Source organism: Oncorhynchus mykiss, chromosome 4 (genome assembly GCF_057628025.1).
Source record: "Oncorhynchus mykiss isolate SJ-2025 chromosome 4, ASM5762802v1, whole genome shotgun sequence".
Lineage (NCBI taxonomy): Eukaryota > Metazoa > Chordata > Actinopteri > Salmoniformes > Salmonidae > Oncorhynchus > Oncorhynchus mykiss.
In genome coordinates this window covers 96011995-96025928 of record NC_143025.1, presented here as the reverse complement: position 1 = coordinate 96025928, position 13934 = coordinate 96011995, and the positions used below count along the sequence as shown (strand labels likewise).

The 13934-nt window shown below is 44.5% G+C and overlaps 1 protein-coding gene across 1 annotated transcript in view; it reads right to left on the bottom strand.

Moving 5' to 3' along the window:
- The window catches only part of garem2 (GRB2 associated regulator of MAPK1 subtype 2), a 63498-nt gene that overhangs the window by 12167 nt on the left and 37397 nt on the right, over window positions 1–13934 (bottom strand). The window contains exons 3-5 of the mRNA XM_036976454.2: window positions 8484–8614; window positions 8036–8201; window positions 7289–7503 (exon numbers count right to left, since the gene is read on the bottom strand). Of these exons, the coding sequence (XP_036832349.2) occupies window positions 7289–7503; window positions 8036–8201; window positions 8484–8614 (512 nt within the window). The remainder of the gene's footprint in view (window positions 1–7288; window positions 7504–8035; window positions 8202–8483; window positions 8615–13934) is intronic.

The window sequence follows — 13934 nt, the reverse complement described above, 5'->3', positions numbered from 1 at the left end:
AGAACACACAGTTACACAGTTAGTTATCTACAGTACAGAACACAATTAGTCACTTACAGTACAGAACACAGCTAGTCACCTACAGTACAGAACACAGTTAGTCATCTACAGGACAGAACACACAGTTACACAGTTAGTTATCTACAGTACAGAACAGACAGTTACACAGTTAGTCATCTACAGTACAAAACACACAGTTACACAGTTAGTCACCTACAGTACAGAACACAGTTACACAGTTAGTCACCTACAGTACAGAACACAGTTAGTCACTTATAGTACAGAACACAGTTAGTCACCTACAGTACAGAACACACAGTTGCACAGTTAGTCACCTACAGTACAGAACACAGTTAGTCACCTACAGTACAGGACGCAGTTAGTCACCTACAGTACAGAACACAGTTAGTCACCTACAGTACAGAACACAGTTACACAGTTAGTCACCTAGAGTACAAAACACAGTTAGTCACCTAGAGTACAAAACACAGTTAGTCACCTACGGTACAGAACACAGTTAGTCACCTACAGTAAAGAACACAGTTAGTCATCTACAGGACAGAACACAGTTAGTCACCTACAGTAGAGAACACAGTTATTCACCTACAGTACAGAACACAGTTAGTCACCTAGAGTACAGAACACACAGTTACACAGTTTGTCACCTACAGTACAGAACACAGTTAGTCACCTACAGTACAGAACACAGTTACACAGTTAATCACCTACAGTACAGAACACACAGTTACACAGTTAGTCCCCTACAGTACAGAACACACATTTACACAGTTAGTCAGCTACAGTACAGAACACACAGTTACACAGTTTGTCACCTACAGTACAGAATAGAGTTATTCACCTACAGTACAGAACACAGTTAGTCACCTACAGTACAGAACACAGTTACACAGTTAGTCACCTAGAGTACAAAACACAGTTAGTCACCTAGAGTACAAAACACAGTTAGTCACCTACGGTACAGAACACAGTTAGTCACCTACAGTAAAGAACACAGTTAGTCATCTACAGGACAGAACACACAGTTACACAGTTAGTTATCTACACACAGTTACACAGTTAGTCCCCTACAGTACAGAACACACAGTTACACAGTTAGTCACCTAGAGTACAGAACACACAGTTACACAGTTTGTCACCTACAGTACAGAACACAGTTAGTCACCTACAGTACAGAACACAGTTAGTCACCTACAGTACAGAACACAGTTAGTCACCTAGAGTACAGAACACACAGTTACACAGTTTGTCACCTACAGTACAGAACACAGTTAGTCACCTACAGTACAGAACACAGTTAGTCACCTACAGTACAGAACACAGTTAGTCACCTACAGTACAGAACACAGTTACACAGTTAGTCACCTACAGTACAGAACACGGTTTGTCATCTACAGTACAGAACACAGTTAGTCACCTACAGTACAAAACAAACAGTTACACAGTTAGTCACCTACAGTACAGAACACAGTTAGTCACTTACAGTACAGAACACAGCTAGTCACCTAGAGTACAGAACACAGTTAGTCATCTACAGGACAGAACACACAGTTACACAGTTAGTTATCTACAGTACAGAACACAATTAGTCACTTACAGTACAGAACACAGCTAGTCACCTACAGTACAGAACACAGTTAGTCATCTACAGGACAGAACACACAGTTACACAGTTAGTCATCTACAGTACAAAACACACAGTTACACAGTTAGTCACCTACAGTACAGAACACAGTTACACAGTTAGTCACCTACAGTACAGAACACAGTTAGTCACTTATAGTACAGAACACAGTTAGTCACCTACAGTACAGAACACACAGTTACACAGTTAGTCCCCTACAGTACAGAACACACAGTTGCACAGTTAGTCACCTACAGTACAGAACACAGTTATTCACCTACAGTACAGGACGCAGTTAGTCACCTACAGTACAGAACACAGTTAGTCACCTACAGTACAGAACACAGTTACACAGTTAGTCACCTAGAGTACAAAACACAGTTAGTCACCTAGAGTACAAAACACAGTTAGTCACCTACGGTACAGAACACAGTTAGTCATCTACAGGACAGAACACAGTTAGTCACCTACAGTACAGAACACAGTTAGTCACCTACAGTACAGAACACAGTTACACAGTTAGTCACCTACAGTACAGAACACACAGTTACACAGTTAGTCCCCTACAGTACAGAACACACATTTACACAGTTAGTCAGCTACAGTACAGAACACACAGTTACACAGTTTGTCACCTACAGTACAGAACACAGTTAGTCACCTACAGTACAGAACACAGTTAGTCACCTACAGTACAGAACACAGTTACACAGTTAGTCACATAGAGTACAAAACACAGTTAGTCACCTAGAGTACAAAACATAGTTAGTCACCTACGGTACAGAACACAGTTAGTCACCTACAGTAAAGAACACAGTTAGTCATCTACAGGACAGAACACACAGTTAGTTATCTACACACAGTTACACAGTTAGTCCCCTACAGTACAGAACACACAGTTACACAGTTAGTCACCTACAGTACAGAACACACAGTTACACAGTTAGTCACCTACAGTACAGAACACAGTTAGTCACCTAGAGTACAGAACACACAGTTACACAGTTTGTCACCTACAGTACAGAACACAGTTAGTCACCTACAGTACAGAACACAGTTAGTCACCTACAGTACAGAACACAGTTAGTCACCTACAGTACAGAACACAGTTAGTCACCTACAGTACAGAACACAGTTACACAGTTAGTCACCTACAGTACAGAACACAGTTAGTCACTTACAGTACAGAACACAGCTAGTCACCTAGAGTACAGAACACAGTTAGTCATCTACAGGACAGAACACACAGTTACACAGTTAGTTATCTACAGTACAGAACACAATTAGTCACTTACAGTACAGAACACAGCTAGTCACCTACAGTACAGAACACAGTTAGTCATCTACAGGACAGAACACACAGTTACACAGTTAGTCATCTACAGTACAAAACACACAGTTACACAGTTAGTCACCTACAGTACAGAACACAGTTACACAGTTAGTCACCTACAGTACAGAACACAGTTAGTCACTTATAGTACAGAACACAGTTAGTCACCTACAGTACAGAACACACAGTTACACAGTTAGTCCCCTACAGTACAGAACACACAGTTGCACAGTTAGTCACCTACAGTACAGAACACAGTTATTCACCTACAGTACAGGACGCAGTTAGTCACCTACAGTACAGAACACAGTTAGTCACCTACAGTACAGAACACAGTTACACAGTTAGTCACCTAGAGTACAAAACACAGTTAGTCACCTAGAGTACAAAACACAGTTAGTCACCTACGGTACAGAACACAGTTAGTCATCTACAGGACAGAACACAGTTAGTCACCTACAGTACAGAACACAGTTAGTCACCTACAGTACAGAACACAGTTACACAGTTAGTCACCTACAGTACAGAACACACAGTTACACAGTTAGTCCCCTACAGTACAGAACACACATTTACACAGTTAGTCAGCTACAGTACAGAACACACAGTTACACAGTTTGTCACCTACAGTACAGAACACAGTTAGTCACCTACAGTACAGAACACAGTTAGTCACCTACAGTACAGAACACAGTTACACAGTTAGTCACATAGAGTACAAAACACAGTTAGTCACCTAGAGTACAAAACATAGTTAGTCACCTACGGTACAGAACACAGTTAGTCACCTACAGTAAAGAACACAGTTAGTCATCTACAGGACAGAACACACAGTTAGTTATCTACACACAGTTACACAGTTAGTCCCCTACAGTACAGAACACACAGTTACACAGTTAGTCACCTACAGTACAGAACACACAGTTACACAGTTAGTCACCTACAGTACAGAACACAGTTAGTCACCTAGAGTACAGAACACACAGTTACACAGTTTGTCACCTACAGTACAGAACACAGTTAGTCACCTACAGTACAGAACACAGTTAGTCACCTACAGTACAGAACACAGTTAGTCACCTACAGTACAGAACACAGTTAGTCACCTACAGTACAGAACACAGTTACACAGTTAGTCACCTACAGTACAGAACACAGTTTGTCACTTACAGTACAGAACACAGTTAGTCACCTACAGTACAGAACACAGTTAGTCACCTACAGTACAGAACACAGTTAGTCACCTACAGTACAGAACACAGTTAGTCACCTATTGTACAGAACACACAGTTACACAGTTAGTCACCTACAGTACAGAACACAGTTAGTCACCTACAGTAGAGAACACAGTTATTCACCTACAGTACAGAACACAGTTAGTCACCTAGAGTACAGAACACACAGTTACACAGTTTGTCACCTACATTACAGAACACATTTAGTCATCTACAGGACAGAACACACAGTTACACAGTTAGTCACCTACAGTACAGAACACAGTTAGTCATCTACAGTACAGAACACAGTTAGTCACCTACAGGACAGAACACACAGTTACACAGTTAGTCACCTACAGTACATAACACACAGTTACACAGTTAGTCACCTGCAGTACAGAACTCAGTTAGTCACCTAGAGTACAGAACACACAGTTACACAATTTGTCAGCTACAGTACAGAACACAGTTAGTCACCTACAGTACAGAACAGACAGTTACACAGTTAGTCACCTACAGTACAGAACACAGTTTGTCACCTACAGTACAGAACACAGTTAGTCATCTACAGTACAGAACACAGTTTGTCACCTACAGTACATAACACAGTTAGTTATCTACAGTACAGAACACACAGTTACACAGTTAGTCACCTACAGTACATAACACACAGTTACACAGTTAGTCACCTACAGTACAGAACACAGTTTGTCACCTACAGTACAAAACACAATTAGTCATCTACAGTACAGAGCACAGTTAGTCACCTACAGTATAGAACACAGTTACACAGTTAGTCACCTACAGTACAGAACACACAGTTACACAGTTAGTCACCTACAGTACAGAACACAGTTAGTCATCTACAGAACAGAACACAGTCACCTACATTACAGAACACAGTTGTTCATCTTCAGTACAGAACAGTTAGTCATCTACAGTACAGAACACAGTTACACAGTTAGAAACCTACAGTACAGAACACAGTTAGTCACCTACAGTACAGAACACAGTTAGTCATCTACAGAACAGAACACAGTCACCTACATTACAGAACACAGTTGTTCATCTTCAGTACAGAACAGTTAGTCATCTACAGTACAGAACACAGTTACACAGTTAGTCACCTACAGTACAGAACACAGTTAGTCACCTACAGTACAGAACACAGTTGTTCATCTTCAGTACAGAACAGTTAGTCACCTACAGTACAGAACACAGTTAGTCATCTACAGTACAGAACACAGTTAGAAACCTACAGTACAGAACACAGTTACACATTTAGTCACCTACAGTACAGAACACAGTTAGTCACCTACAGTACAGAACACAGTTACACAGTTAGTCCCCTACAGTACAGAACACAGTTAGTCCCCTACAGTACAGAACACAGTTAGTCCCCTACAGTACAGAACACAGTTACACAGTTAGTCCCCTACAGTACAGAACACAGTTACACAGTTAGTCACCTACAGTACAGAACAGAGTTACACAGTTAAACCCCTACAGTACAGAACACAGTTAGTCCTCTACAGTACAGAACACGTTATCATCGGCCACGCTCTCCAAAAACATTCACAAGGCCTTGGGACCAGATGGGTTACCAGGATGTGTACTCAGGGCACTGACTAGCTGGCAAGTGTCTTCACTGACATTTTTAACCTCTCCCTATCTGAGTCTGTAATACCAACATGTTTCAAGCAGACCACCATAGTCCCTGTGCCCAAGAACACTAAGGTAACCTGCCTAAATGACGACCGACCCGTAGCACTCACGTCTGTTGCCATGAAGTGCTTTGAAATGCTGGTCATGTCTCACATCAACACCATTAACCCAGAAACCCTAGACCCACTCCAATTTGCATAACGCCCAAAGAGATCCACAGATGAATCAGTCTCTATTGCATTCAACACTGCCCTTTCCCACCTGGACAAAAGGAACACCTATGTAATAATGCTGTTCATTGACTACAGCTCAGCGTTCAACACCATAGTGCCCTCAAAGCGCATCACTAAGCTAAGGATCCTGGGACTAAACACATACCTCTGCAACTGGATCCTGGACTTCCTGACAGTGAGTGAGTGAGGGCGGTGGTGAGGGCAGGCAACAACACATCCACCACGATGATCCTCAACACTGGGGCCCTTCAGGGGTATGTACTTAGTCCCCTCCTGTACTCCCTGTTCACCCACGACTGCGTGGCCAGGCACGACTCCAACACCATCATTACGTTTGCTGACGACCCAACAGTGGTAGGCCTGATCACCGACAACGATGAGACAGCCTATAGGGAGAAGATCAGAGACCTGGCTATGTGGTGCCAGGACAACAACCTCTCCCTCAACGTCAGCAAGACAAAGGAGCTGATTGTGGACTACAGAAAATGGAGGGCCGAGCAACCCCCATCCACATCAACGGGACTGTAGTGGAGCGGGCTGAGAGTCCATATCACTAAGGATCTATCATGGTCCAAACTAGTCTTGGGCAGTATACTGTATACCAGGTATTTGGAAATAGCCACAGATGGTTTTTCAATAACGTCATGGTTTAAACTATTTATTTTATGTTTTTTTTTACATTAAAATATTTGTAGCTACTTTTTAAGTTGAAGAAGACATTTTTGGAGAATATTGGCTGGTTGCATCACCACTTCGACCACAAGGCACTACAGAGGGTAGTGTATACGGCCCAGTCCATCACTGGGGCCAAGCTCCCTGCCATCTAGGACCTATATAACACACTGTGTCAGACCAAGGCCCTAAAAATTGTCAAAGACTCCAGACACCAGCCATAGACAGTTATCTCTGCTACCGCATGGCAAGCTGAAACCAACAGGAGCCTGAACAACTTCTAACCACAAGCCATAAGACTGCTAAATAGTTAGTTAAATAGTTAACAGGACCATTTGCATTGACTCTTCACATACGCTCGTTACTGGTTCCCCATGTAGCCAAGATAATGTTAAGTGTTATTACTTTTCTCAACACTCTTTCTCTCTGCATTGTTGGGAAGGGCCCGTAAGTAAGCATTTCACTGTTAGTCTCCACCTGTTGTTTACAAAGCATGTGACAAATAACATTTGATTTGATGTCTCACCACGTGGCGGTCGTAGGGGTTCCGTGGTGGTCTGGTCGGCACGGTAACATTAACAGGAAGTCGGACCCTTTCGATGATGCTGCGCACCGTGTGGTCAGCTCCCAGCATGCCCTGCTCCAGAGGGGAGCGCGTGCAGAACCGTCCTCGGCAGGCGAAGGGCAGAGAGATGCTCTGATTGGTCCGATGGTTCATACACACCAGACATGGAGTTTTACCTGAAACAAAGTGAGAGCTCAGGGTGTGGTGTGAAACAGAGTGAGAGCTCAGGGTGTGGTGTGAAACAGAGAGAGAGCTCAGGGTGTGGTGTGAAACAGAGAGAGAGAGCTCAGGGTGTGGTATGAAACAGAGAGAGAGCTCAGGGTGTGGTGTGAAACAGAGAGAGAGAGCTCAGGGTGTGGTGTGAAACAGAGAGAGAGCTCAGGGTGTGGTGTGAAGTAGAGAGAGAGCTCAGGGTGTGGTATGAAACAGAGAGAGAGCTCAGGGTGTGGTATGAAACAGAGAGAGAGCTCAGGGTGTGGTATGAAACAGAGAGAGAGCTCAGGGTGTGGTGTGAAACAGAGAGAGAGCTCAGGGTGTGGTATGAAACAGAGAGAGAGCTCAGGGTGTGGTATGAAACAGAGAGAGAGCTCAGGGTGTGGTGTGAAACAGAGAGAGAGCTCAGGGTGTGGTGTGAAACAGAGTGAGAGCTCAGGGTGTGGTGTGAAACAGAGAGAGAGCTCAGGGTGTGGAGTGGTGTGTGGGTCTTACTGCGGGGGGTCTTCCCCAGGCGTCTCAGGAGCGCGCTCAGTCCAGTCTTCTCCGTGGTGGGCGTGGCTGTGAGAAACTCTGCCTTTCCCGTGAGTGACAGCTCATCACCAGGCTGCAGCACCACACTGTATGACTCACTGTCCTCACTGAACTCCCCTGACAGAACCTACACACACACACACACACACACACACACACACACACACACACACACACACACACACACACACACACACACACACACACACACACACACACACACACACACACACACACACACACACACACACACACACACACACACACACACACACACACACACACACAACACACACACACACACACAGACACACACACACACACACACACACACACACACAGAGCAGGGTTTGTGATGTATAGCTAAAATAGACAGCGTAGAGCTGACTGAAGCTCCTTCACCCCTGACCTTGACAGTGAAGCTGATAGTTTCCATGGCGAAGACACGGTCAGGGAACATTCCGGCCACTTCCTCCACCGAGGAGAAATACTGGATGGGGTCCCTAACGTCTCTGTCTTCATCTATCAGACGGAACCTACCTACACACAGACAGGGAGAGACATGGTTCATTTAGTTCAATATTTCAACAACTAAAAGCATTGTATTTGGGACAAATCATTCACTAAACCTCAACTAAATGTTGTAATGCATAATGTGGAAATTGAGCAATTTGAGGTGACTAAACTGCTTGGAGTTTCCCTGGATTGTAAACTGTCATGGACAAAACATATTGATGCAACAGTAGCTAAGATGGGGAGAAGTCTGTCCATAATAAAGCGTTGCTCTACCTTCTTAACAACACTATCAACAAGGCAGGTCCAACAGGCCCTAGTTTCTACCTTCTTAACAACACTATCAACAAGGCAGGTTCTACAGGCCCTAGTTTCTACCTTCTTATCAACACTATCAACAAGGCAGGTCCAACAGGCCCTAGTTTCTACCTTCTTAACAGCACTATCCACAAGGCAGGTCCTACAGGCTATAGTTTCTACCTTCTTAACAGCACTATCAACAAGGCAGGTCCTACAGGCCATAGTTTCTACCTTCTTAACAGCACTATCAACAAGGCAGGTCCTACAGGCCCTAGTTTCTACCTTCTTAACAGCACTATCAACAAGGCAGGTCCTACAGGCTATAGTTTCTACCTTCTTAACAACACTATCAACAAGGCAGGTCCTAGAGGCCCTAGTTTCTACCTTCTTAACAGCACTATCAACAAGGCAGGTCCTACAGGCCCTACTTTCTACCTTCTTAACAACACTATCAACAAGGCAGGTACTACAGGCCATAGTTTCTACCTTCTTAACAGCACTATCAACAAGGCAGGTCCTACAGGTCCTAGTTTCTACCTTCTTAACAGCACTATCAACAAGGCAGGTCCTACAGGCCCTAGTTTCTACCTTCTTAACATCACTATCAACAAGGCAGGTCCTACAGGCCCTAGTTTATACCTTCTTAACAGCACTATCAACAAGGCAGGTCCTACAGGCCCTACTTTCTACCTTCTTAACAACACTATCAACAAGGCAGGTCCTACAGGCCCTACTTTCTACCTTCTTAACAACACTATCAACAAGGCAGGTACTACAGGCCCTAGTTTTGTCACACCTGGACTACTGTTCAGTCGTGTGGTCAGGTGCCACAAAAAGGGACTTAGGAAAATTACAAATGGCTCAGAACAGGGCAGCACAGCAGCACGGCTGGCCCTTGGATGTACACAGAGCTAATATTAATAATATGCATTTCAATCTCTCCTGGCTCCCACTAGACATGCCACCAGAGGTCTCTTTACAGTCCCCAAGTCCAGAACAGACTATGGGAGGTGCACAGTACTACATAGAGCCAAGACAACATGGTTTTCACATCAAATAACTGATGCGAATACATCTTATGGAACAGCGGGGACTGTGAAGTAACACAAACATGATAACACACGTACTATACAGACATGTACACATGGATTTTGTGTTATAGATATGTGGTAGTAGAGTAGAGGGCACACACTTACTGTGTTGTGAAATTTGTTATGATTGTATTGTAATGTTTTAAAATGCTGGACCCCAGGAAGAGTAGCTGCTGCCTTGACAGAAACTAATAGGGATCCATAATAAACCCCAGGAAGAGTAGCTGCTGCCTTGGCAGGAACTAATGGGGATCCATAATAAACCCCAGGAAGAGTAGCTGCTGCCTTGGCAGGAACTAATGGGGATCCATAATAAACCCCAGGAAGAGTAGCTGCTGCCTTGGCAGGAACTAATGGGGATCCATAATAAACCCCAGGAAGAGTAGCTGCTGCCTTGGCAGGAACTAATGGGGATCCATAATAAACCCCAGGAAGAGTAGCTGCTGCCTTGACAGGAACTAATGGGGATCCATAATAAACCCCAGGAAGAGTAGCTGCTGACTTGGCAGGAACTAATGGGGATCCATAACAAACCCCAGGAAGAGTAACTGCTGCCTGGGCAGGAACTAATGGGGATCCATAAAAAAACCCAGGAAGAGTAGCTACTGCCTTGGCAGGAACTAATGGGGATCCATAAAAAACCCCAGGAAGAGTAGCTACTGCCTTGGCAGGAACTAATGGGGATCCTTAATAAACCCCAGGAAGAGTAGCTGCTGCCTGGGCAGGAACTAATGGGGATCCATAATAAACCCCAGGAAGAGTAGCTGCTGCCTGGGCAGGAACTAATGGGGATCCTTAATAAACCCCAGGAAGAGTAGCTGCTTCCTGGGCAGGAACTAATGGGGATCCATAATATACCCCAGGAAGAGTAGCTGCTGCCTTGGCAGGAAGTAATGGGGATCCATAATAAACACCAGGAAGAGTAGCTGCTGCCTTGACAGAAACTAATAGGGATCCATAATAAACCCCAGGAAGAGTAGCTGCTGCCTTGGCAGGAACTAATGGGGATCCATAATAAACCACAGGAAGAGTAGCTGCTGCCTTGGCAGGAACTAATGGGGATCCATAATAAACCCCAGGAAGAGTAGCTGCTGCCTTGGCAGGAACTAATGGGGATCCATAATAAACCCCAGGAAGAGTAGCTGCTGCCTTGGCAGGAACTAATGGGGATCCATAATAAACCCCAGGAAGAGTAGCTGCTGCATTTGCAGGAACTAACGGGGATCCATAATAAATATAATTACAAAAATATGGAGGAGACGTGGTCTCTAAACGTGGAGGAGACGTGGTCTCTAAACATGGAGGAGACGTGGTCTCTAAACGTGGGGGAGACGTGGTCTCTAAACATGGGGGAGACGTGGCCTCTAAACGTGGGGGAGACGTGGTCTCTCAGAGAGAAAAGGAAGGTGTCCAGACTTTCTATAACAAATATTAAAAAGCAGACTACTGTTGCCAGTGGCGTAAACACCCCCCCCCCTTAGCTAACTCTGGCCTCCTCTCTCAGCCAATCAGAAGCTAGAGGGGTTGTTATGGTAACCTTTTAACAAGCTCCATTCTCACGCTGAACAGAGATACATCACTATGGAGACACACAAACACACACACAACCTCCATCTGTCTCCCCCTTCTCTCCTCTCCTCCTCCTTGTCTCCTCCTCCATTTCTCTTCCTCTTACCTCCTCATCTCCTCCTCCTGCTCTCCTCCATCTCTCCTTACCTCCTCACCTCCAGCTCCTGTCTTCCTCCCCCTCCTCTCCTTCCCTCCTCCTTTTCTCCTCCCTCGTTCTCCTCTTCCCCCCTCTGATCCACAACAACAACAGACACATTTCTCCAAAGGTCTGAAATATCAGCCCTAACCCCTCCCCTCCCCTTGATTTCTGCTCTCGTAAAAGCCTGGGTTTTCTGCACGTTAACACTAGAAGCTTATTACCTAAAATGGATCAATTGAAAGTGTGGGTTCACAGCTCCAATCCAGATGTGTTGGTCATTACTGAGACGTGGTTAAGGAAGAGTGTTTTGGATACTGATGTTAACCTTAATGGTTATAACCTTTTTCGGCAAGACAGATCTTCCAAAAGGTGGTGGAGTGGCAATCTTTACCAAGGATCACCTTCAGTGCTCTGTTGTATCCACCAAGTCTGTCCCCAAACAATCTGATTTGCTGGTTTTGAGCATTAAACTTTCAAATAGCTCTTTGTTGACTGTTGCTGGGTGTTATCAATCTCCATCAGCACCGGCCTGTAGCTCTCTCCTGGCCTCCTACACCAAGTCAGAATTTGTCCTGCTAGGTGACCTAAACTGGGACATGCTTAACCACCTGACCAAGTCCTAAAGAAATGTGACTCCCTAAATCTTTCTGAGATTATTACCAATCCTACAAAGTATGACTCCAAACACCCAGAAAAGGCTACTCTCCTTGATGTTATCCTCACAAATAATCCTGATATGTATCAGTCTGGTGTTTTCTCTAATGACCTTAGTGATCACTGTTTTACAGCCTGTGTTCATAAAGGCTGCTCAGTGAAACGACCTGCCCTGATTTGTAGCAGACGCTTGCTAAAAAACTTTAATGAGAAAGCCTTCCTTCATGAACTGGCCTCTGTAAAATGGTACAGAATCAGCTTGATCCCCTCTGTTGAAGACGGTATTGTCAACAAACACGCCACCATAAAGAAAAGGAGAATTAAAAACAGGTTCAGCCCCTGGTTCTACCCTGATCTTGAAGAGTTACTCCACCTCAAGAATTCCATTTGGCGAAAGGCTCGGCACACGCATACTCAGGCTGACTGGCTCTGATTCAGGCAAATGAGAAATAAGTGCACTCAGGCTATCCGGAAGGCCAAAGTTAGCTACTTTTACGGAGCAGTTCTCTCACTGTGGGTCTATCCCCAAGAAGTTCTGGAAAACGGTTAAAGACCTGGAGAATAAACCCTCCTCCTCACCTTCTCTCAGCACATATCAAAGCTGCAGGCTAAAGTTAAATCTAGACTTGGTTTCCTCTATCGTAATCACTCCCCTTTCATCCCAGCTGCCAAACTAACCCTGATTCAGATGACCATCCTACTCATGCTAGTTTACGGATACATAATTTATAGATCAGCAGGTAAGGGTGCTCTCTAGCGGCTAGATGTTCTTTACCATTCGGCCATCAGATTTTCCACCAATGCTCCTTATAAGACACATCACTGCACTCTATACTTCTCTGTAAACTGGTCATCTCTGTCTACCCGTCACAAGACCCACTGGTTGATGCTTTTTATAAAACCCTCATAGGCCTCACTCCCCCCTATCTGAGATATCTACTGCAGCCCTCATCCTCCACATACAACACCTGTTCTGCCAGTCACATTCTGTTTAAAGGTCCCCAAAACACACACATCCCTGGGTCGCTCCTCTTTTCAGTTTGCTCTTTGTGCTGTTGTTTGTGCCCAATAATGTTTGTACCATGTTTTGTTGCTACCATGTTGTTGTTATGTTGTGTTGCTGCCATGTTGTTCTCTTAGGTCTCTCTTTATGTAGTGTTGTGTTGTCATGTGTTGCTGCCATATTGTTGTATTACGTCTCTCTTTATGTAGTGTTGTGTTGTCGCTCTTGTCATGATGTGTGTTTTGTTCTATATTTTAATTACATTTATTTGTCCCCAGCCCCCCGTCCCCAAAGGAGGCCTTTTGCCTTTTGTTAGGTGGTCATTGTAAATTCAAATTTGTTCTTAACTGACTTGCCTCGTTAAATACTGCGACTCTGTAAGGGAATACAGGTATGTTATTATCTATGCAAAGTCACTTCAATAACTCTACCTACATGTACATATTACCTCAACTAACCGGTGCCCCCGCACATTGACTCTGTACCGGTGCCCCCTGTATATAGCCTCCACATTGACTCTGTACCGGTACCCCCTGCATATAGCCTCCGCATTGACTCTGTACCGGTACCCCCTGTATATAGCCTCCACAT